Here is a 26685-nt window from a genome sequence, read left to right as displayed (position 1 = left end):
CATTTCCTACAGTTTCTTCCTCACAGCATCCCGTTATAAGTTAAGAACAGATAGTAACATCTATCTCTCACACAATAAAAGAGGGGCTAGAAAGCAGTAAGTGTTTTTGGAGAAGTATATCCCACAGTTTTGATTTCAAGAAAATACTTGAGCATTCTCACTGGTATTCTGTAGGTGAAGGCTCTTTTGTTTAGATCTCTGTTATTTCTCACTCACATGTAAAACCCAGAACAGGCCTCAATGAACATAAGGGGTGAATTAAACATGTCTGAAATTCACTGCCTGCTCAGTGTTACTCATCCACCTGTTCGATCAGAGTAATTGAACAACCAAAAAAGACTCTGTTCTACCAATATAGTGGAAAGAAGAGGTCACAAGACTATCACAAGAGTTTTCTTTTGGAGAAAAGTTAAAAATCTTTACATTTGAAACCCAAAAGTTTGCTCCACCCTCTCTCCGCAGCCTGGTTATTTAAAATCCTTCCCCTTTTGAGCAGAGAGATTTACTCCAGCCTTGCTTTAGATGGCTTGCACTGAGCAATTCGTGGGCAAGTGGCAGCTGCTTTTTGCCCTCGGTGGAGAAAAACAGTGAGTACAAAACGTGGCATGAAAGAGTGTCAGAGAAGTTTGATGGCTCAGGTGACAGGAACCATGTGCAGGATGTCCACCTGCCACTTGTGCACATTATATTCAGTCCTAACCATTTCCACTGCTGTCAGAAACCTCAGAGCTACTCAAAACAGCAAAACAAAGGTCTCCAAAACACTGAAGAATAAAGAAAATGAATCCAAGCAACTGCCTGTACTCCCTGAAAAGAGAGATGTGAAACGAAGTATTTTTTTCCTCATAAAAATATGCAGTCAAAAGATTACATCATTTTCTGTGAAAAATTATATTCTTTTTAGAAGCCTTGTAAGTCAATTATATATTGTATTTTAACATTACAAACATTATATAGTATTTGAAAGCATGACTAAGTCATAATAGATGTCAAGAGCAAATTACATTGAGTAAGAAAATCTGCCAAAATATCTTGAAGTTGAAGAAAAGGCTAATCAGAGGAAATGAATGCCTTTTAATTGTCAAGCATGAACATTCCCTGCAGAAGCATCTCCAGTACAAATTGCTCTCCTGGTTTCATGCAAAAAGTAATATGGGCAGTGAAATATGAGGGTGTAAAAGGTCACACAAAGCTATACACACACAAACTGCCTTTGCTTCTGACATATTTTCCATGACATTAAATTCTTGCCAGCTTCATTATTGATACACTTCTGATGCAAGCAGATTTCAGAAATGAAGACACCAAACAGGAAGGTTAGTTGCAGGCTGGAGCTATATGTATCCCTCAGAGGGACATATGAGAATCACATTCAATAAAATAAATTGCATTACAGTGTAAACAAAATTTAACCCAGGTGAACTGAATAAAGCAGAAAATGACTGAATTAAATGAAGATGGCAGAGTGGAAATGTTTTCTATGAAGATATAGATCCATAATATATTCATAGCCAGAGGCATTAGAACAGTTTCACACTAGTGGATTTTTTATTATTATTATTTTTAAAGCCTTTTGCTAAAACAAATAATCAAATCTACTCCTTTATTTTTATTAATAAGTTGAAGTTTATATTGAATTTTAAATTACAGTAAGAAGTCAAATATAGTTGTTTTTTTAAAAAAAAATCTCAAATTATTTCCATAGTATTATTCACCTGATAATTCTTACAGCTGCAATATGTTAACAACAAGTAGCCAAATCTGCAGTACATAAATTTAAAAAACCTCACATCTAAGTGCTGTGATGCTGTCAGAGAACATTAACAATGAAATAAAGAGCTTGATGTATGAAGCATCACAAGCATAGAACTAGCTATGCTACATTATCTACCCATGACCCACATCCATCTAACCAGAGGCAAAAGGAAAAAAAATTAAAAATTCAAGAGCATCTCAATTATTTTCACCACTTGGTTACTATTCCTTAAGCATTAGACACCCTCCTCAGCTCCAAAGAAGTTCATGCAATCATCAAAAGGGATTTTATATTCTAATTATCCACATCCCTGTAAAATGATAAATCATGGCAAGAAGATAAAATATGTAACCAGAAACTGTTTTGCACCATATCAGCACACTGTCTTCTTGCAGAGCTGATTCTACTCCCTCAGAGGTGCAATTAGAGAAATAACACTTTGGGAAATGTCTTGTAAAAATCATGACACAAACAGTGAACCTAATGGTGCTGTCCCTTGCACCAAGAGTGAAAAATACCACAAGTCCTCTTTTCCTCACTTATTTTTACTTGATGGTACAGCCCTTGCATCCTCTGCCAGGCATCCTCTCCCACCTAAGCCACTCTAAATGTACACACATGCACAAGAGTGTGCCTAACACAGATTAAAAAACAGAATTAGAATAATGAAAATACCATTTTTGTTCCACTTCTTCACTGCTATATAAGAATCCCTCCCCATGGGGGCTACTCAGAGTCATCTGCATAATTCTGCAGATCTAGAATATGTTGTTCCAGCACAGATATCCACTATTATAAAAGACAAGAAAAATACATCAAAAACGCATAACTATTTAGGCTGGTTTTTTGTTACTGTTTTTTTTTTCTTACTTATCCCCATAGAGCAAGTGTAGACAAAAATCACAAATTGTGGTTTAGAATCAGTAATGTACAATTTAGACACAGACATCCCTGTTTTCTGAAAACAAGCAATGACCTACACCCCACAGTACACATATAATGCTATGTTAGTCCTGAAAGCATATTTTGGCAGTATTTACAGTTACACTGAATTTAGATTAGATTATCTCACTTTCAAATTAATTTCTGGAAGTAACAGAATGTTCACAACAACACTGGGTATTTTTGAGAGGGAAGTAGAAGAAAAGTAAATGAGAATTCATGAATACTGTGATTATCTGCCAATATTTACAAGAATATTGGCACTCCTTCCTGGGGCGTTCTTAAAAGACATCAGTTCAGGTACATATAAGCTGTGGTACCTATGTATTAGATATCCACAAAATATACAGGTGCAACTAAATAGGTGCATGTGATTTTCTTTCTATAAGTAGGAGGAACCATATTCAGCCAAGTCAGCCCTTAATAACAGCAATCATTTCATCTTTACAGTATAAACTCATATTTTAAGGAGGCTTCACCTTAGCTTTCAATAATCCTAAGGAATAAAATCTTCTGTCTGGCTGTCTTAAGACAGCTGTGTCCTTGGAAGATGACTTTGCCAAATTCTCTGGATCTTTACCCACAGAAAGGAACCCAAGACTTGTGATGAGTTTATACCAGGTCTTGCCAGGTTCATCCCTTGCCTTACAATGCCTATTACTGACCTCAATAAACAACTATAATATCCATTCTTTTTATATGATGAATACTTGAACAGTTGTTTCCAACTAGGAAACAATCTCCATGGCCACAAACTGACATTGCCCATCATATTAGTGCTATTTTATACAACACACAAAAAAAGATTCTGTTTTATATTAATAACGTGACAATTAAGATAGATTATTATGGTTGACCTGCTCAAAACTGGAATCTGTTAGATTTGTTTGAATGATATAATTTTCAATGTATTTTTTATTGCTTATCATCCCTAAACTGGATTATAAATACAGTATATAATCATATCTGATGCAATGCACTTCATAAAACATATTCTACAGTAACTCCTCAAGCAACTTGCAGGATTGTCAAGGGTTTTTTTGTTTCCCCCGTTTTTGTGCTGGAAAAACAAACTAACACTACGTACATTCAAAGACTATATCCTTTCCTGTGCTTTCCTACACAATCTAGAGAAAAGATGCTCTGTGCTAAGTGAGTTCTGCTGCCTCACTTGTGGCAGCACTCCCAGAAAGTACACACAGTCACATCATGTGCCAATATGAAATACACACAGAGAAAGGCTGGAATGACACCCTCCATTCTTCAGTTTTGTTTCTGTGCTTACATTCCTCAAATTTTCTGCATGTGCATTATCTGATACGTCAGAATGCCAACATTATATGGCCTTTTTCTATCCACCTCAAAGATTCTATAACACTGTACACTCAGACAAAGGTTTTTTCCTGTGAAGATTAAAACTCAGCCAGCCAAAATCTTCAGAGCCACAAAAATAAGATACTCCTATCCTTCTAGTTCCCACCAGACTTTATTCATTCACTAGAGCAATCTGGAACTTGAGGATTGAACAACACCTTCATCCTGTGCCCAGAAATTTAGAATCATCAACTGTTCTGGGAAGGAGCCAACTATAACTCTTAAGTGTTATAAAGTTGTTTGTTTTTTTTTTTTTAATAGACAAACTACAACCTTACAATATATCCCAATATTTATAAAGCTTGATGCTCACAATATCAGATAAGCGACTCATATATTTTGAATCAAATGTTACTTTCAAAATGTTTTTTGAATATGTATTATAACTTAATGTTCCTTTCATTAATTGCACTTTTTGGATTAATTTTCCCTGGCTAGCATTTCATTGAGCTGTACTTTACATCATTATTAGGTAATTGAAATCCACATGACTACTCATAGTGGAAGATAACTTACTGTGGTAAAGACTGACAAAGCTTTTTATCACTCTGTCAGAAAAATTAGGCTCTCACAAAATCCCTCTTCCTCAAATTTAATAGGTCAGGGTTTTCAGCCTGTTTCAGTACAACTAACAGTATAAATGAAAAGCTTATGAAAAACCAGAAAGCCTATAGGTATTTACAGATTGATAAAATATTTTTATTTTTACCTTTTGGTTCTGATATGGTCGGTCCTTCACATGACATATAATTTTTAAAATTTATATTCAAAAGTAAGACATTCTAATAGTGAAAAGTAAAACATTTAGGGAGTCACTTCTTGGTTTGGTTGGACCCTTTTCTTCATGACTCTAAAAAAGCTATCATTTCTTCAGTGGAAAACAGAAATTTGTTTGTTGCACATACAGGCAGTTATTTTTAGGTTTGACTGACAAAATTCTTCCCTCATTTTACTTCTCAATTTGGCTTAGAAAAAATGTCTGTGCCCTTTAAGTCTGACACTTAATATAGAGAAGTGTAAAGAAGAGTGGAACGTGAAATCCAGAAATGTGAATATACTGTATATAAGTTTCCTTAACTAGATTGAATTTAGCATTCATGAAAAATCACATTAAATGCAATGAGGCGACATGTCTTCCATTTTTCCACAAGTTAACAGAGTAGCAATGTCAACTATATCACATTTCTCGCTCTGGATGCTCCTTCTCCCTGGAAGAATTCCCTCCAAAGGAGCTATTTCAATTTCTTTTTACAGTGAATCAGTTCCCTGTTGAAGCTCTACAGCAAATGGACCAAGTGACCAATTTCCTTTTGTGGATTGCAGCACGAAGATATAATAATGGATTTAACACAGCAGTTAATTTCTTTAACACACAGTAAGGAAACTTTTAGCACAACTAGGACAACCTACAACTGTAACAAAGAAATGTGTCTTTTTATAGTGGCTGGACGAGGGAGTGGTGGATTACCTCTTTCTGAAATGTTCTATTTAATTATTTTCATATTTGCAAACTATACATGTCATGGAGAGAATGTGAAAAAAATCTCCTACAGTCAATTCAGTGAGACAGACATTAGATACAGAGAAATTCTGCTCAGTATTGATTAGATTCTGCATCCTCAGTGACCCACCATCATCCATCTACTTCTTTCATCTTATTCAGTAATATATACACCTAATAAAACCTGCTGAGAAAAGATAAGGGGAGGAGAGATTGGGAAAAAAATAATCAAATCTCTCTTCAAAAAAAACCTATGACTCAAGTGATCTCAAAAGGGAAGCTTTAGGAATAGCCAGGCATTATCACACCATATCTGACTCCCCAACCTGCAAATGATTAATGGCATCACTGAGGGGGTTGTTACTGCTGTCAGCACACACACCTCAAACAGCATCAGCTCTGACCTCTATCAAAGTTGGAGATTTCTCTATAGAAGAACAAGATTTCAGATGGGAAAATGGGAAAAAACTTCTGAGGGATGAATAAAATCTTTACTTTCTCCACACAGTTAATGGAAAAAAACTGAAAAACTCTGCGTTGGATATTGGCAAAAACCAAAACAATAAAAGGTGGGGGAAAGAAAGGCTTTTCTATAAAATTGAAGTCCCATCTCCAAAAGCAGCTTCCATTCACTTTAGAATTCATAACCTGCCAGGGTTGTAACAGACAAAAACCAAAAATCTCTTGAAATACACTGAGATTTTTCCCCCATTTTTAATTAATTTTGAACTAACTGACTTTGGATTTTGGAAAGCCTTTTCCAGAGCTGTGTCTGTCACAAGAGGTGGACAGGACAGCTGGCCTGGGAGAATATCAGGGAAAATGGCCCTTCCCTGCTCACACTGCTGTAATGGGTGACCCTGAAGATTAATCTTTCTCTAACATCAGAATCAAAACCAAGCACAAAACAAGGTAATGAAAATTATAGATAGCACAAGACTGGGAGTTATAATGTCAGGATGCATCAGGAGCATTTAGTAAATATTTTATTGTCTCTCTCTGGCTAATTTCACTCTTCATCTGGATGCCACACATGCACCAAAGCCTCTCTGTCTCTTTCCTTCTAGCTGAACAGGGGAGAGAAAATACAGCAAAAGTTCATGAGTTGAGATAAGGACAGAAGAGATCACTGACCAAATACTGTTATGGGCAAAACAGGCTAGAATTAGAGATTTTAATTGAATTTATCAATTAAAAAAAAAATCAGAGCAGGATAGTGAAAAGTAAAATAAACCTTAAAACCACCTTCTCTCCATCCCACCTTTCTTCCCAGGCTCTGCCTCCTCCCCCTCAGCAGCACAGGGAGATGGGAAATGGAAGATCAGCACAGCTGATGGTCGGTTCATGTGATGGTCAGATCATCACAGGCTTTTTCTGCTGCTGGGAGAAGCATCCTGCGCCTGCTGCAGTGTGAGGTACCTCCCACAGGAGACAGTTCTCTGTGTGAATCCAGGGCATCCCTCTGGCTGTCCTGGCAGGTCTGGGACCCTGGCAGGGGTCAGGAACACCCCTGGACAGAGCCCCCAGAGACACTGGCTGTGATCTCTGTCCATGGAAAAGAGTTTTCAGTCTTACAGGATGAATTACAAGCTCTGAGTGTTTGATATAAGTAATAATTAAGTGTGGCACAGGTGCAAAAGTAGAATCTTAGGATTCTAGATTAGGGGTCCAAAGGGGACAAAATGGAGGAAATTGGGTGTGCCTTGTCCTTTTTCTCCTTCTTCATGCCCTCCATGTTTCACTGTGGTGTTGGCATTTTTCTGTTGGTTCAGGCTGGGGACACACTGTCCAACGTAGGTGACAGCTATTGGCATGTTATTGTAAATCCAGCCCAGGGAGTTTCTGGTATTTAATGTTTGTAACATCCCACTGAGGGCAGAGCCCCACACGCTGCCCTGCAGGGCAGAGCTGGGCAGGGCAGCAGAACATGTTAAACAGAATAAACAACCTTGAAAACAGCACAGACGAATTATGGCTTCTGCTTTGGCAGGGGGCTGAGAGACAGAGACTTTCTACAATCTCAGGGTCATAAATAGCACAGATTCTGACAGTTCTCCATGAATTTCTCCAATTTCAGCCTCCTTTGGGCATCCCCTGCTCTGGTGTGGGCTCCCCAGGGCTGCAGGTGGGTCTGTGCCCCCTGTGCTCTCCGTGGGGCAGGGACAGAGCTGCCTCACCAGGGGCTGCAGGGGAATCTCAGCTCCAGTGCCTGGAGCAGCTCCTGCCCCTCGTTCTGCCCTGGCCTGGCTGTCTGCAGGGCTGTTCCCCTCGCATCTTCTCAGCCTGATCTTCTCTGGCTGCAAATCCTTCTGCACAATACCTTTTCCTCCTTCTAAAATCTGTTATCAGAGGCATTGTTCCCATCGCTGGTTGGCTTGGCCTTGGCCAGCAGCAGGTCCATTCTGGAAATGGCCTTGGCTCTGCTGGACATGGGAGAAGCTTCTGGCAGCTTCTCACAAAAGCAGCCCTGACAACTACCGAAACCTGGCCCCTCAAACCCAAAATAACTACTAAACTCACTGTCTGCAGGGGCCGACACAGCTCACAGGACATTCCTTACCGAATCCATGGTAATGAGAAAACAGCAAACCAACAAACACCAGAGAAAACACTAGGTCTCCTTCTAGGAAACCTAATCACAAACAATTGACAGAGACAAATTTTTCCTTACATAACCACAATGAACAACTAAACATCTCTCCCACACTGCAGTACCACCTGTGCTCCAAAACATCTAATGAAAAAGTAGATCTTCATAAAACATCTGTAGATTGGAATTCAAGTTGTCATGTAAGCAAGTAAAATAAACATACTGGCCATGCACTGACTTGTGGGATAAACAGTGTTAATACTTTGATAAAACTCAAAAGAAGAACCAACCTTCTCCTCATGACTACAATTTCACTTCTGAGCCTGAAAACTTCCACAGAAATATGGCCATCTATGCCATTAAGACGTGGGTGCCACTCCACGTTTGCCAGACAGCTATTTCAGCTGGTAATTTCTCTGACATTGCTAAAGAAGGCAGGATTCAATTACACAAGCTGAAATAGGATACAGGTTCAACTGGATCTTTGATGACCAGCAGTGTTTAGGGCTTTCATTTCATGTCTCATTCAAAAGATAAATGAGTACCATTCCGAAGATGAGATTGCCAACAAACAGAGAATGTCTCTTCAGAAAAAAATCAGCTAAGAAAGGTAATTTCACTCTTTCACATATAAACTTTACCATTCTGTTTGTCTCTGAAATGCCTGATCTACTCAGTAGATACTACATGCTGAAAGAAATATTTCAGATGTTGCACATCTTAAGCAGTAGGAAACTCCAGCTATTGAACTGCCTGAATTGCTAAATCAGAAGTTCCTTTTTAAAAGCAAGAAAATGATTGATGTATTTAGGAAGAACTCTATTTCTGCAAATGTGAAGGACTGAATGATTTTTATCATAACATAATAAAAAGATTGAAAATAACTTTGACATATAGCTCCTGGAGTTCAGTGTGACTGTTATTTTAAAGTGGCTTCAATCATAGTGGAACTAGCAAAGGAAATATTCAATCAGAACCATATGAGTCTCTTTCTGTGCTTCATACCTACCCCACCTTAAGCACAGTATTATTTTAACATCTTGCATATTCTTTCTCTGGAGACAACAGGCATGAAAATAAGCCTAACAAAAGCAACAGGGAACTGCAGAGTGAGTTAGTGAGCACTGAACCTGGAGCAGGCTTTAATGCCACACTGACAGATTAGTAAGCTTCTTCCAAACACAAGAACACAATCAATGGTATTACTCCATTGATTTTACTTATTTTTAATATGTCACCAGGTATGGTATGTTGGATTATCCAGAAAAAGTCTACTGTGAAGGGAAATCTTTGGGTACATTAGGTACTTTCTGCAGCACACTGACACATCACTAGCAAAGGAACGATAGATTATAAAAATGTTTCACTTGATACAGAAAAAGCCTGGGTGGGGGGGGAAAGAAAGTTTCTAAGGTTCCATATCAGCAAAATTTCCTATTTCATTTCTTCCCTGCACATACATCTGAGCTCAATCCTAAGGATACACTTGACTCCTCATGCTGCATGCAATTGAGCAGATTCTACAAAGAGTCACCTCCTTTAGTTGTGGCTTCTTTGCTGCAGTGTAGTATTGTACCATGCATGAGATCTTCCTGGAGCAGACTGCTGAAAACCATGGGTTTGCAAAAGCAGATACTCTGACGGACTGAAATTCAACAGAATTGTGGATGTCACAGAAGCTATGTCAGTAAAAAGGAGATGGCACTTCCTTCAGCAAGGGTTTAACTCGTGTTTTCACCCTGACTCCTTAAAGCAAGATAATTGGATTAGTTATCCTCATTGTACATAAGCTACAATCTACATAAGTCACCTAGGAAAGTGATTTATCCCATTTTATTCACCTTACAAGGATTACATGAATGGGGAAACGATCTTTCTCCAGATGTCAGCCCAGTGCTTTTGTGGTGATGAATTCTGATCAACATGGGAAAAGCTCTCACCCAAGAGTCCCCCAGCTGTGTGTTATCCTTTCCTCCTGCCCCTTCCAGCTTTACACTATTTTTACAGAAGCTCAGAAAAAGGAAAAAAGAGAAATGAGCTCCACAGCAAACTCCTGGAAGAAAAACCCATCTAAGTCCAGGAGGCTCCTCTGGCTCCTTCCTGCAAAGCTGGACCTATAAGGGAGCATGGGGTGGGAAAGGTGGCCCTCAGAACACAGAGATGGACACTGGTTTTTCTCCAGTCCCTTCACTTCTCAGAGTATTTCTCAAAAAGAAATTGGTTTCTTATGCTTGTTTCGATGAATGAGGAACATTTTCCCTCACTACATCCTGATAAACCTCAGTGAGATCACTCATTAAATATGTTATCATTCACTATTTTGAACTTCAGCAGAAACATGGCTCCACACAGTAAAATTCTCAGTTGTACACATTTTCTTAAGAGAAAGAGTTCTCTACTCAGTTTGAAAAGGAACTTTCCCCTAGATTAGCTAGTTAGATTAAGGAGTTGAAAATGGCATATTCATAATTGGCAGCTTCATTACACAGATTGTTCCACACAAAAACCCCACTCTAGATGCTCTTTTATTTCACTAGAGCCATTTATTATTCATTTCACTGAATCCAGTTGCACCAGATCCTAAGGCTTCCATTGAGGTGAAATTCCCATTGAAGCCAAAAGGATTCCTGTGTTAAAAATTTTAAAAGTACCTCTCTATGCCTGCTTGAGTTTTATTGAGTCTGGAGTTTTATTTCTAGGCTATGAGCAAATTCAAATATTCACAATTGATTCTGCAGTCCAGAGCTGGCTATTAATAAGAAAAAGTAAGGTGGCAAAGAGCTTATTAAACTCAGTAATGTTCCTTAAATACTGCCTGTAGCTGGAGAGCTTGAGGTAGTTTTTATTCAGTTTTTAGCTGGTCTACTACCTAATTCTGGTACTTCTCTGTGGAATTACTGTTTTCCACTAATGTAGGCATCTGCCTGGAAAAAAAGTTTTAAAAAAACCAAAGGGGTCGCAATGTCCTGGCAAAATAAGCTATAAATTATCATTACTGCACTGCACTCAAAAGCAGACTTGCTGGGTTTTGGTTTTTTTATCACAGTAAAATGAGATGTCATTTGTAGTTAATTCACCGTGAAGTTGATATTTTAAAGGAACTGTCTTTTCTGTACAGCTCACATGATAAGGAAAGCTTCAAATATGGAAACTTCTTAGCTGCAAAATGGAAATTTCATTAACATATGACTATTTCTGTTTGCTCAAATAGAAATATTTGCCCAGAATTTTGAACACTTCATAGTCCTGTTTTCTTCAAGTAGATTCAATGGTGATTCTGCCACTTTAAACAAATTTAAATCTCACTGCTTGAGTCCTCAGAATCCAAGAGGAACCTGAAGCAGATACAGGTGCACACAGAATGTGTGAGATGTTCCTGGTGATAAACTAAATTAGATGCTAAATTAGGGAGTGAGAACTCTATGAAAGGACTAAAGTAGCACAACCTCTAACAGAGAACCAAATCCAGTGCCTCAGTCTGAGCAAGGCTTTTGTACAAAATTTGGCCAGATAAACTCTCAGCTGCAGGTTCAGCAGGAACATAGGGCTTTTATAGAGTTCAGAGTTTGCTGCTCCTAATCTGAACATGATGATCCTCCTGTAGTACTTAACTAGAACTTATGGTTGAATAAGTGTTGCAGTTTATGTTTATTTCTTTAAAAGGTTGTTAAATTGTTCATTCAGTTATCCTCCCATGTTTTTCCCAAGTGTTTTCCCTAAATTGTACCCTCCCTTAAAGCTGTCCCTCAAACTATTCCCCTCCCATTGTTCCAGTCCCTTCCCTGCCTGTCAAGGCAATCCTGCCCCTTTTTCCTGAATTCTCCCTGCCACTCAGCCCCTGGGCCAACTCCTGATTGAAACACCCACTTGGAAATCCTCTAATCCACGATACCCCACTGGCCCATATGGCCTTTCCCTCTCCTCCCCTATCCTGATGGTCCCACAATGTTGATAAAATCCTCTTGCTCCACCCTTGAAATCCCCCTATGGGTTGATTTTCTGTAGCCACCCCCTGGTTTGTAGCTGTATTTAACCCCTTGCACTGACTTGATGGAGGTTTTTCTGCCTTACCCCTTCACGTGGAATAAACTTTTTCCATGGAAACTCAAGGCAAAAAGCTTTCTCCTTCCTCCTGGTTCCTGCTGGGGCTGTAACAGTGTGCAGGGAAGAGCTTGCAGCTCTGCAGCTTCTGGCAAACCCCAGCCCCAGCTGCTCCCCACTCCTGCCAGGACTACTGGAGTGCACAGTATTGTAAATGCAATGGGAAGAAATGCTGATGTCTGACTCAATTCAGAAGGCTGAATTGTTTCTTCATTATAACTATGCTAAAATACACTAATATACTATATAAAAGGAGGATACTAAAACTATATACTACTTTCTCTGACTTTAACACAACTCATGACCCTGTCGAGAGCCCAGCCCCAGGTGGGTTGGATTGGCCATCAGGCTCAAACAATCCTCACCTGAATCCAACCAAGCACTCACCTCAGGTAAGCAATTCTCCAAACACATTCCACACGGGGAAAACAAGGAGCAGAAATAGAAATTGTTTTCCCTTTCATTTCTCTCTGTGCACCTCTATGAAAAATCCTGAGAGGGAGAGAAATGTGCTTGCCACAGCACAGAGCCAGCCCAGGTTCTGGTGGGCTTTGGCAAATAAACATCCCACACTGTGCAGCATCAGCCAAAACAAACCAAGGAAGCAGGAACAAACCAACCTCCCCTTCCCCAGTGATTTCCAGGTGCTAAGTGTGTGGCAAAGAGAGGTCCTAGCATTTTTTTTTTTTTTTTACTGTTTAGCTAGGACAGCCTAAATTCCTCACAGCATGCTCTTGTCTCATCTAGGAAAGACAGGCACCTCTGCCCATCCTTCACTGACCTGGGTGTCTGCAAAGCTGTTCTCACATTCTCACTCCTTCCTCCAGCTGCTGTTATGCAGTAACATTTCTTAAAAACATTATCCCAGAGGCAATACCAATGTGGCTGACGGGTTTGGGCTTGGCCTTGGCCAGTGTTGGGTCTGCCTTGGACAGTCAAAAGCTTTTGTCAGCTTCTCCAGAGGAGCCTCCCTGCTCTCCCTCCCTACCAAAACTTTGCCACACATACCCAACACATACAACCACAAGTCATACAAATCATAAAAATCATAAAAACCATAAAAATCATAAAAACATGTTAGAACAATCTGTTCCTTGTCAAGATATCATCTCATGTCACATAAAAGATTAATACAGCTGGTATTTCTTTAATTAGAAACAAAGAAAAATATACAGACCCAAAGACCTGCACATAACAAACTACACGGGAAGGTAAAAACATTATGTAAAAACCCAACAAACCACCACCACCACAAAACCACCACCCCAAACCCAGTCAGCTTAGTGTTTTTTCTTGGCTTTTAAAATCAAACTATTGTATATATGTATAAGGCAGAGTAAACACGGATGAGTTGTCTCCTCATGTGAGGGTCAGCTGGGTGATAGTGTTCTTGGTCTGGGAGATTGACACTGAGATAAAACAACTTTTTCTTCCACTGATAGCTACTTGTTGATTTGCAGACAGATGTCCCCTTGATCCTCAGAGATGGCCTTACTCAGATTTTTCTAGTAAATACTCTTTGGTCTATTCCCTGGTATCTTTATAAATGACAGCTTTGTTTTTTCCGTCACATTAAGATATCACCCTTGCCATTTTGCAAGAAGCACTGCTGGGGCAAATGCAGAAAACAGCTTGGCAGCAAATGGAGCAGGACAACCTCAGCCACCTGGAACATCTGCCATCTCTGGGTCTGTCACACCCCCAGGAGTGACACATCAACCACAGCCGCTGTTCTCTGTAATCAGCTAAGCATCACTTGCTTCACCCCTCCTGTCTCACTCTATCCTGGCTTTGCCTCACCTTGAAACTAGAGGCTTTAGAGAGAATCTCATGCAAAGCCTTGTGCCCACAGCTGCACAGCTGGTTTGCTTCCCAAAATAAACCTCACTTCTTATTTTACAAAAGATCATAGATAGAGATAGGCAGGGAGTTTTGACATTTAGCTTACTGTACTCATGGAAAAACCTCTGCTTTGCTTTGGTTTTCATTTGGTCATTTTTTAAACCAGGCTCCTTGACTGAAATGTCTTTGATAGATACATACCTAAACAATAAACCAGCTTAAGAATCAAAGAAATGGCACATATAAGTACAGTTCTCACATTTTTTCTAACCATAGGGTCCACAGCAATAGAGACTAAAAGGGGTTTTATCCAAAAAACTGCAGAAGACAATATATTCCAGAAGAAGCAATTTAAGAGACAAGACCACAAAGACATTATGCAGCTTCTTAGGCAACAACTGCACATACTGCCAGCTATGATGAAACAAATCAGCTAAAGACCTCCTCATTCCCATGATGTAAGGTAACATTCTGAAGATGTAAGTACAGCAACATTTCATTACACACCTGTGAAATCAGTGAGGTGCTGAAGAATCCACATATAACTACTGCAACAGAGCAAGCCTTAATTTACCTACTCGTTTGCAATATAATTAATAGAATTCAAAGCACATTTCTCAGCCATGGTACATACTGAAATATTATCTCTCATCCCAATATTAGAGAATTCTTTGCAGGCCCAGCCCAAAACAACATGAAAAAATAACCCTAGTTATTATCCTGACACTCTGCTGCCATATCTTACCCTTGCTTCTGTTTATAATCAACAGGTAAATCTTTGACATCTCTCTTATCATTCTATGTGATGTGAGAGCACATTTTTCAGTGCTTTATAAAGACTAAACACACATGTACTGCTATCACAGCTATATCCACCTCCATGAGCTCCAGCCCACACAGAGCCCTTCTAATGTACCAGAAACATATTCCTATTTATTGTGTACCACTTCAGACAGCAGCTGTCACAAGACAGGGGAGAAAAGCTATGGTGCACTTGTGTTTAATCTGTTTTGGAGGCAATGCACTTCCATTTCTAAAAGCCATCCTGCAGCCCCTGGAAAAAATACTGCACTTTCCTTCCCTGCCCCTAGTTGGGAGCCCACTGCTTCAAACCCTTCTGCAGGTTCCAGCTCATCACCCAAAATGATAATTTGTGCAGACAGTAAATAACACCCAGCACTGGTCAGATCCCAGGTCAGATGCATTTCTCAGACCCACACAGAGCACCCCAGCACATGCAGGCAGGTGTTCAAGGAATGCCTACAATTTCCAGGCATTCCATCATCTGTTTATTCCTGCCTTTGACATCATAGGTTGTCCTGTCTATCTTATCCTCACCACTTCATCAGCAGCAGTAACACTCCACAAATACAGAATAACTGGCCACAAAACCAGCATTAAAACTCCACTGACCTGTCACCCATCCATAGACAGAAAAAAGAAGCTGAGTGAATTACCTAGAGGTTTTCTGTTTTAAAGGTTGCAAGAAAATGAGATGGATGCAAAATTGGGGCACTTGAGTTCATGCTGCCAGCAGCTCTCACAGAGTACCATATATTTGTACCCCTCTCTGCACATCAAAATGTCTCTCTGAAGCTTTTAATGGGGATCCCTGCCAAGGATGCACCAGGGTTCAAGCCCACAGTGTTAAATACAGTTACAGATAACTATCTCCAGCTCAGCCATCCTGCTGGAATCATACAGCAATATCACTAAAAATTCCAACAGCAAAGGTTTCCAACACAAGTGTCAGAACTGTGTTAAATATAATCAAATGGTAATGATCACAGAGATCATAGATTTCAGCCATGGCAGAAAAACACAAAATAAACAAAAAGAAAAGTGATTTGAAGATAAAATCAGATCCTAAATATTACAAAAATTCAGTTAGAAGCATCAAGCACATACTTAAACAGCATCCTAAAGAATGGATGGAGAAAGGAATTACTTGCCAGTATCTCTGAATATCAATTTGCAGTTCACCTTCAAAAAGGAAAGATAGCCCCACAACTGTTATGATGATTTCTCATGTCAACCAAAGTGAATGGCAAGAGGTAATTCTTCTTAGCAGCATGTTGAATTATGTATCTGTACATAAGCCTTAAATGTGTATTTTAATTTCACCTGAGTAAATTACTGGTATAAATCCTACCCTTCTGAAATATCTCTGAATTTTTAATTAACTTAATATCATAATTTTAACCAGGCAGTCAGAAACCATGAGTAACATATGATTCATACTCAGAAGTAAACACACCTGCTTTTCAGCAAAATTTCTAATTACTGGCTCATTTTACCCTTTACATGGCATTGAAGCCAATTTGGGTCATACTGTTTTTAGCTGGTCACGAGTCCTTTCAGCTCACAAATAATGTATAAGACATTGCTGTGTTGTCAGTTTGAAGGACATTTTCAAATGCACTGTGGCAAATTTAATACATGACCAAAACACATCACTTTACTTCTGATACGCCTCACTTCACCATGAGCTTCCATCAGACAAGGTTTTGCCAAGAACATTTAGGCTTTGATTTGAATCGTTGCCCCACCGCTGTGTCATAGTGATTGAGGGAGTGGTACCATATACTAAATAAAACAAAGTGCTTATTTCTGATGTTAATAACAGGAGAACAAACAAACATGGGGTCAGGATACTTGGGTGTCCTTTAAGGCTTCAGCAAACTGCAGAGAGACAATGAAGGGAGCCTTTACTGAAGTGCCTCCTGTTCCTGAAAGAACCTGCTTCAAGGGCAGTTCATCACCTCTGCTCTGAGCATTCAGTCTGGCCAGGACATGCACCTGCAGAAGGCTGAAGTGTTCTCACAGACCTGATGTGCACTTAGCCACTGAAACATGCACACAATGTAAGATGTAGCTGCTGAAGTTTTCAAACCCTCCAACACAGCTAAAACGTGACAAATTCTCATACACAAAGCCCTGTTCATCCCCCAACCAGCCCGTGTGTCAGATCTCTCAAAGTTAGCATCATTATCTTGATTTGTAGCATACTAGTAAACTCTATACATCTTCAAAGAAAAAAAAATAAACTGCCTTCTGGTTCAAGTTGTATAGATTTTATTCACAGAAGCTTTCGCCTTCTGACATCTACCTCTAAATTGCTTGATATAATGAGAGTACCATACCTGCCATGCTTCCTTTGGTTGGTGTGCTAACTCATCTTGTAGATCAAAACAACACAAAAGCCTTGAAAAATATAGGAGTCAAAAATGGTTATGTCCTCCATTTATCAATTTTAAACCATCCCTTCCATAGTTTAGGGAATCCATGCTCCAGAGATGAAGGTCCCTTTACAGCTCCAAGAAAAAAGAACGTTCTAAGACCCTTGGGTGAAAGCATCCCAGGCTGAGGAGCTGAAATCTGGGTAGGCAGGGCACCTTTGGGCAGAGCTGGCAGTACCACAGAGTCACACACACAGAACACATCTCCAGCATCCTGCATGGCAGGAGACTTTGGAGGATTTTTCCTATTTAAAACAAGGCTACAGGCAAAAGTAAGTACTCAGACTTATTCTAGGTGAGATGAAAACATAAATGTCTTAGTTCATTCTTAAATAATCATAAACAATGCTGAGAAGTAGAAACTATGGCCTTCTAATATACACTGATTGACTATACCCACAGGAGTATTTAGCAGTTTTCAGAAGCTGTTTGAAGCAGATTTATTGACAACTGGGCTTAAGTGACTTAAACAAACACACAAATTACTGCACAATCACTGGGTTACAAGTGGTTCCACTAATTTAACTGTAACAGTTATTTTTCATTTATTTATTCCTTAAAAAAATCACCAATTATAATCTCATCCATATTACAGCACACAACCTGCATTAACAATCAACTTCATATCCAAAACTAAATGCATGTGCAAACAGTTATTAACAAACCTGCAGTGCAAAAAAACCTCCCATCATTGAGTTAGTTACGTAACATAAAACCTCAATAAATACAAACCAAAATAAAATCCCAATTCCGCTAAATAAAGAAAATAATAAGAGTTCTATATGGAGTTTGACAAGATCCCTTTCTCCTCATTTTAGGTAGACAAGGAACCAGCTCTTTGTGAAACAAACTGAAAGGCAGAACTATGAGGCTGTCAGAAACACATTTTGAAAAAGAAAAATCTGGGAACAGGGAAAATCTAATCATGACTAGTGAGATATCTTTGAATAGGCTGTGATTCTGTAAAAACTGTGACTTAGAAACAAATCAAATATTAATAATTCAATAACTTGAAGTGAAAAGCAATCATCTGCATTCTGGTCTAATTTGCACAACAAATTTAGTAGAAGCAGAAGGAAACCTTGAGCTTGCACCACAGGAAACTGGTGGAGCAAACATTTTTCATTTGATGTCCCTTCTAATTAACTAAAAGTGCATGCTGGAAGCAAAAGCAGATACATCCCTGATAAAATTCAACATGGAAAGTTTCAGGCAAGACAAACTTGCAGTGCAGAAAAGGCAGAAATGGAACAGTTGTATATCTTCACTGGAGAGAAAACATCAAGCAGAATGAAAGGATAGAAAGGAATTACTTCTCCCACATACCATACTTCTCATTACCAAAGAAGGTGTTTTTCAGTAAAGCTTTACCTTTCTCACAATGACTTCCAGTGAATCCAGAAGGGCAGAGACATTTGTTAGGAGCTACACAAGTTCCACCATATCTGCACCCTTCTTCACAGAATGCTGCAAGATAAAAGGAATATGTGGGTAATACTTAATTTTTTAAAATATACATTTGAAAGATAATAAGAAAATTATCTAAATTCTAAGCATTTAACAGAATTTAGCATATTAAAATTCAGTCCACCTGCAAACACAAAGAGAAGCAACTCACTAAAATGAGGAAAAATCACTAAAGAAAAAGCTCACTAAAGAGGAAAAATCTCAGATTACACCATAGGCAAACCACCTCACCAATAAAAAATTAGTAACCATCTGGAAAAAGAAGAGAGGAAAAAATACATCATAAGGTTTTAATGGGGCTGATCATCGTTCCATTATATTGAATATGCATATGACAATTATAATGCTCTGCTAATCCACAGAAAACAGGCAGGTTGGGTGGTGTTAAATACTGTGTTCCTCACTTCTATCAAATACTTTTCCAAAATGTCTGTAAACACTTAATATTTTGCATTTTAAATTTTTATTGTAAAGTATGTTTTGTGGAATTAAGAAATTAAATAGGGTGAGGATCATGACTGAAAATGTGAGAAGGGCTCAACCCCAATATAAATGTCTCTCCTGAGATGTGGTTTTTGATGGAGCAATACTGAAGTTCTCCAGAAGTGTGTGTGCCCAATAACTGTATTTCAAACAGCTGATGGATCTCATCTTTTACTGCCAGCACTGTGTGATGTTCCTCTTGCTCACAGCCAGTTTGGCAGGAAGACCACTGAGTGTGCAAGAAGTCTGCTCACTGTTTAAAGTTACTCCTTTTTATTTGTTTTTGGGGGAGGGAAGGGGGCATCAGGACACTTCTGTACTAGTACTGGTAACCTGAGTAGGACCCTTGCTCCAGCTAAGAGCAGCCCTACCCCTGACACCCTCCCTGCCCTTAACATTCACTGAACTCCACAAGTGCCTGAGTGGGTTTGACTGCACTTAGGAGAGAAGTTGCAATTAATATTTAAACAGCGGCTCTCTGCATCGAAGCTAATAACAGATTTGCAAAGTGTTTCCTGCAAGCTAAAATCACAGATGGAGTGTTGGCAAAGAGATGTTACAAATGCTATGAAAAGGCTTAAAGTGCTAGATAACAGAAGAAATGTTTAAGATTTATTTTCCACTGCACTAAAAAGAAAAATAAAGTGAACAGGGTTCTAGGCATTAAAAAGAATCTTTTGCAGTTGTTAACCACTTAGAGGCAAAAAACCACATCGTTGTGTCTCGTGACTGAACTGATAGACACATCTGCCTTCCTGTAAATATATAATTCATAGCATTCATATATGCTTTATGGAGGAGAAGAATGCTGAAGTGTTTTAGAAGATCACAGTAGAATATTATAAGTGCCCCTGGAGCAAGGCAGTGGTGTGGAGAAAGCACAGTCACACTTCCTCCCCATCAATGCACACACTCCATATGGGAATCTTCTAAAATATATCTATTTTTAAACAGCCAATTTCTGAATGAGAAGAAGAGAAATACAGTGTAAGAGTAGTTTGGGGTGGGTTTTTTTTGCATATAAATATTTGTAAGAAAGTATAACTGTGCAGAAAGCTGAAAGTACTGGTAGGAAATACAACTCAAAGTATACAAAACCATGATGAGACTCTAAAAATTCCTTCCAGAGCTATTGAAAGCATGTTTACTCATCTCTAGTCTCAGCATTCTCAGAGAAGATGCAAGTTAAATTCTACATCTACATATTTTCTGGTTTGAAATAGTGAGTAAACAGAGACTTTTGTGAAGTAGTAATACATTTCTGCACAACATCAAAAGAAGGAGAATCTGTGTCAGAGCAGATACAAGGGAAAAAGAAAAAAATATATTGGCAAAAAGAGTGTATAGCTCATCCTTAAGATATCCCATATTACACTGGGAAAGAACCACATGGGGCTCTTGAAAGAATTCATAACGGGGAAAAAAAGATGATGTTTATTGTCTATAAAAATCATGCATGCCCACTGAAAGTTATTCATGCTGGTAGAGACAGGAAGGTAAGAAGGCTTCAGTGACAGCTCTCATGCACTTTCTTTGCCACCATAATGGATAGGACCAACTTAGTACTGTGAAATATCTGCTTCTTACGTAAATCCTGTTAGGAGGTCAGCAGGGTGAGGTGGCATTTCCTTCTGTTCTCTTAAAAAGATTTCTAGCAGGGAAAGATTATGTGACAGGGCTGGTCATGTAAAAGGTTCCCCTTAGAGCTTGCATATTATGTCAGTACAGCAGCTGGATTGACATCCACAGGCACAGCCAGGTGTGCCATTCACATCTGAGAGAAAGGCCAAAAATCTATCTTTCTATTCCTTCCTACAGCTCTACCTCCTATATGCATATTCAAATGTGCTAGCACTTACTTGTCAAGTAATTAGAAATGTTACTATCCCTTATATCTCCCATCTTAGCAACTTACAGGGAAAAAAAAACAAAAAACAAAACCAAAATATTTGCAAAATAATTTGTTGGAGGACGAAGCTGAGGAAGAAGCTGAGAAATGGCTGCAGGAGGAAAGAATATAACTCAGTTTTTGTAAATGCTGAAAGATCCTGTGCAACGCAGACTAACCGTGCTTGTCTTTGTCACTCAGGCTTTGCTGGATTTCTGGGGTGTAGTTCATCCTCACATTTTTATGCAAGAGGAGAAACCCCAAGGAAGAGTGCCAGCACTATCATGCTGTTTCCCAGATGGTTCTTGTACAAACCATCTCGCTCTTGCCTTGTAGAGGCTTGCAGGAAATAGAATGTCAAACCCACGACTCTCAGAACACAGTTAAAAAATCAGACTAAAGACTACTGTACTTAACTGCTAAAAAAGAGCTCACAGTACTATATGCAGTACTGATAGCACTACTCTGAATAATAAAAATGCTCAGTACCTCTAATAATAGGTTTCAATTACATTTCAATATACAGCTCCAGTTGCTAGCAATTTTGCCAAATTTCATTTATCTGAGCTCTTTTCTCTAATAGCCCTGCCTCTGGCTGCAGCCTTTTAACACATTTTCTCAAAATTAATTCATTTCCAATAATGAGATTTTTTTCTTTACAGCATTAGCAGAAGAAATTAAGTAAAATCCTGACATCCCATCTGTACCTGTGCCTGATGGACAAGAGGACCCAACAGGGAGCTGTTCAGCAGCTGAGTAGGAAACCAACTGGAGTGCCCATGAAAATACCTCCTTTTGGGCTTATGCTTTCTTATATGACATATGGTCTCTGGGATATAGATTTCCACTGTGGTTTGGAACCCTCAAAATCAGAAGTCAATCTGGGGGTGGTGGAATTACCAGTACCAGTTAGAAATGTTGATTGCAGACTCCCTCCTACTCAAAGTTAACACATGAAAGACAAATCATGGCTGGATCAAATCTTGCTAATGTATTCCCACAAGTAGATCCTGTCTGTGAAATCATTTGCAAGCTGACAATCTTGATAAAGAGGAGAAGAGTTACTGAATTTACCATAAAGGTTGGATCAGGAAAATTAAGTGAAGATGCCATTAGGGTAAAGTCTACACAAGTAAACTTCTATTGTTTAGAGGCTTATTCAGTATTCTGTATGTAAAAGAAACAATCTGTTGATTTCAGGAGGCTTCTGCCAAAATCAACAGATCTCTCCAATGTCAACAGATTTCTTCCTCCAAAATAAAAGCCTTTATTATATGAAGATTATTCCTGAATAGACATACTTTCTCTGCAGAGGGGAAATTTCATTTCTGATGTACATCGTCAGAGATGCACAAGCTGCTCTATTCTGGTTTTTGTTTGGCAGCACAATGCACTACCTCACTGGGCTACCACAGGAAGGCAGATACTGCAGCATGGAACCTCTCACTTTCAAGTGTAATCCAGTAGATACTACAAAACATGTATACCTGAATATATAAAATTGTTATAGTAAAAGAAAATAAATAAATAAAACCAAACAATTACCCTACAAATTGAAAGGAATGCTACTTGCCTCTGAAGAGATACAAATTATTATTTCCCAAACAAACAATTTGTATTATTTTTTATATACTTATTGCCTGTGAAATTAAAAAATGGATATTCAGGAAAAGCAAGGAAGGGGTCAGGCACAGACTGCCTGGGTAAGCAAAAATACACAGTGTTGGGAGAGAGACAGGCTGGTGTAACTATCCAAGGAGTTTGATAATCAGTTGATGGAAGGACCCCAGTTTTATTGGCTGATTGGATTTCCTCAGACAAGCACACACAGGGGTGCAGTTGGTAACAATCCAACCATGTAAGCCAAATACCAGAATAATCAGATGATACCAGTTGCTCAGGTGGGCTTAGGGGACAGCTGGGAAAGTGAAAACACACAACTAAAATAAGGGAGCAGCAGGGGCTCTGCTCTTTTTCTCTGTACTCAAGTGTGACACTAGCATGTATAAAAGTACAAAACTCCTTTTGCTTCAGTGAACTGCATCCGTTGGACACAGGGTGTGACTTACTCACACACAGTCTGTCAAATGCCATTGGAGACCTTTTACAGCTGGCTGGAGTCAGAGAAGGACAAAGCTGGCAGGAATGGGCTTTGGCCAAAAGAATGGTCCTGGAAAATATTCTTCCAACGTGTTGAAGCATGAAAGGGAGCGTGGGTCAGTGTTGCAGAATTTCTGAGAGCGAGAGGGCATGATTTATGTCTGGAGTGAGAATTCAGCTACCCCTCAGACTGGGCCCCTGATAAGCGGCTTTGATGGGGCCTAGGAGCCTTTGACACAGTAAGAAATTAGTTGTGGGGCAGTTAGAAATTATGTTAAGGTAGCTACAAAGTAATGAGCTATCTGAGTGTTAATTAGGGTAGAGCTGCAGTGTGACAAGCTTGATCACCTTAAGGCAAAGGTAAACAATGTTAGCTTGCCAATGAGAGTGCCTTTGTAAACTGTGAACTATATTGAAGTGCATATAAACTGCCATATTCTCACTAATAAACGGAGAATGTAGCATTAACCATATTGGTTCCATCTGCATTCTGTCCTGTCCAGCTTTCCTGTCTTATGAGGTCCCTGATTTCAGGTCAGTGTGGCAGTCAGGGTGCAAACACATCCCAGAGTGGAGGACAAACCCTCAGCTGGGCAGCTCTCGCTTTTGTCAGGGGCTTGCAACCCAGTTTATGCTTTGGATTTTATGTGCAGTCTGCAGGAGCTTTATTCAGCCTGTAAATTTCAGATTTTCGATCAGCTGATCATAAAACTATTATTCCTGAATTATTTTGCTAGAAATTTCACACACTAAAAGATACTTTGCAAATGTAATTAGCAGAATTGCTGCCTAGTGTAGTCAAAATTCCAATTCCTAGCAGTACAAAATGTGTAAGTGTATGAGAGCTAACTTTGAAAAAAGATCAATGAATTCAGAATTTAAGTTAGGAGATGAGAGTTTTTCAAATTACTCAGAAAAGCATGAAGGAATTCCTTCAAATTTGGCAGGCAACACACAGCGAAAGACAGAAAAAAGGGCAAAATAGAAAATTCCCTAGCAGGATTACGAAGAATAAAAAATACATTAGAAAGAAATTCTGTCAAATATAACAGGCATACACACACACTGTGCGTTAGTTTGTGTGTCTATGTATACATTTGCATGCTGCATAGTATTTATTGAAGTGGTGACCTAATAGTTTAGAGTTTGTCAGTAGGCTATTTCAGCTGATAAAGCAGTGAATTTTTGCAAGTTCCCAGTGCTCTGTCACACAGTTCTTACACAATTGAGATTTAGGTGAATTTGGAAGGCTGAGCATACCTCTCTGAAGGCTCTGAACTCTGAGCCCTTTCTTTACTGTTGTATGATGCTAAATTCTCTTGTTGCTTGGTGTTCTGCTTGACTGATATGTAATCAAGCTGTGGCCATTTGTGGGCAAGCAGCAGGCCATTCACCTGGATACTTTCAGTGTGGGCTCAAGTGCTCTTCAGCTGGAAATGCTGAATTATTTTGAAAAATGAAACCTAAACTCCTGAAAATTAGTACAATGAATCACAGTGATAAATGCTAATAATTTCCTTTGTACTACCCCACTAATGGAGCTTATTTTTGAATGTGCAAGTCACCCACCCTAATTAATACATTTTCACCTAAAATATATTCTAATCAACAAACAAGCTATATTTAATTAAATTAATTCAGAAAGCATATTGAATAGACAGAATCTGTCCCTTCTGCTTTCTTGGTAAAATGGCATATATGAAACCCTTTTTAATGTCAGCCTTATTTTATGGCTTTGAAGACAGCTATGTGACAATTTTGAAAAAAATATTTGAAAAAGATCAATAGAAGCAGTAAGGGACAAAAGCAATATAATAAAAATTGTCCTGTGATATATTATGCTTTTGAAAGCATCTCTCACATCCCCAGATAACTGTGCTAAATGAATATTCTTGTTGCCATTTTACTGCTCTGTTTCCTCAAGGCTAGACTCTTCAATATTTTTAGTGCACCATTTTAAGCCAACTGCAGCTGTCTCTCTAGTAACCTAATAATAAGCATGACAAAATAGGGCAGAATCCTTCTTCCACAATCCAACCCAACATAATCTTTCAAAATTCAAGTCAACAGTTTAAACTGCAAAATCAAACTGCAATTTACTTTGAGAAATGACATGACACATAGTACAACTGCAGTTTTTCTCTGCATCACGTGAATGTGCTTATTATACTTGCTGTTTGTTTTAACAAATGGCTATCGAAAAAATCATATTTACAAACGTAAGTTTCTTTAGAAATCAGTAATGCTTAAACAATTCTAAGTTAAGGATAAAGAAGCATATTCCAGAAGCACAACAAAAGCATTTTCTCTTGCTTGATCTATTACCAAAACTTTGTAAAGACCTTACTTCAAATTTCATTGAACTCACAGAAAAAAATCCTGAATTCAATAACAGCACATGCAATCCAAGCTCTGCTTGGCCACAGTACAGTATATGGAATATTCAGACAACATTAAAATAATTTTCCAGCAACATACATATGACAGATTTCTCATCCCAGTATTCCAATCCATACAAGCACCCTCTGTAGACACATTCAGCAGAAGAACAGCTGGATCACCCCTGCTGTAACAGGTAAATACACTTTTAATGTAACAGGTAAATACACATTTAATTCACTCTCCTTGCCTTGCCCTGCAGGACTGACAGGCATCCTTGCCAACAAAACACAAGCCTGGTTACCAATGAGAAACATTCTGTCTCAGTGGGAGAGATTTACTCTATATTGCTAAATAAAAATCTATCCAAGCACCCTCAAATAACTGTGTGTTATGAAAAACACTGGAATGTTCAATAAGGTGTAACGAAAAGGCCTACAATGTTAATAAAACATTGTAGTGAGGTAATTCTCTATATGAGAAACACTATCTTTTGAAATTGTAGAGAAACTTTAAGAAAGCATTTTCAGTCATGGCTGAAAGTGAGGATGTTTACTGTGTGCAATCAGCCTGTGAAGTCTCAAATTCAGCAATATTTTTTTAAGGTTGCTCATAGCTTATTGTAAACATAATTGAATTTGAAAAAAATCCCTTGCATTGATAGCTGCACAAAATATGCAATAGCAAACCAAGGAATTATTGATAACATTTAACTATCTGAAGGTGACCTTACTGGGATGAATTAGACAAAAATGGAAAAGAAATGGGCAATGGGACTTTCAGGTCTGGATCAGGCATGTGTAAAGACAAGTAAATTACAAATAATTTACAAAGACATTAAGAGACCTTGAGGTATTTCTTTTTGAACAAGCACACTAAAATTCAGGTGTTCTCTCATTGTATTTTATTATACTTATGCTGCAATAACAGCTACAATGGTGTCTCTGAAAACGTTTTCTAAAGGGCTTTTTCATCACCTTTCAAATCTCACTCATTATTCCAAGACACTCCACTCAAAAAAAA

General features: G+C 38.7%; 1 protein-coding gene across 3 annotated transcripts in view; it reads right to left on the bottom strand.

Annotated features, from left to right (window-relative positions):
* Nucleotides 1–26685, bottom strand: part of NELL1 (neural EGFL like 1) — a 286520-nt gene that overhangs the window by 48136 nt on the left and 211699 nt on the right. For all 3 annotated transcript variants that reach the window (XM_021528531.4, XM_021528532.4, XM_021528533.3), the window contains exon 15: nt 18717–18812. In XM_021528531.4, the coding sequence (XP_021384206.3) occupies nt 18717–18812 (96 nt within the window). The remainder of the gene's footprint in view (nt 1–18716; nt 18813–26685) is intronic.

This window comes from Lonchura striata, chromosome 5, assembly GCF_050655825.1.
Source record: "Lonchura striata isolate lonStrDom1 chromosome 5, ASM5065582v1, whole genome shotgun sequence".
NCBI lineage: Eukaryota > Metazoa > Chordata > Aves > Passeriformes > Estrildidae > Lonchura > Lonchura striata.
The sequence above is the reverse complement of the archived record's forward strand: the minus strand, read 5'-3'. Positions and strand labels throughout refer to the sequence as shown.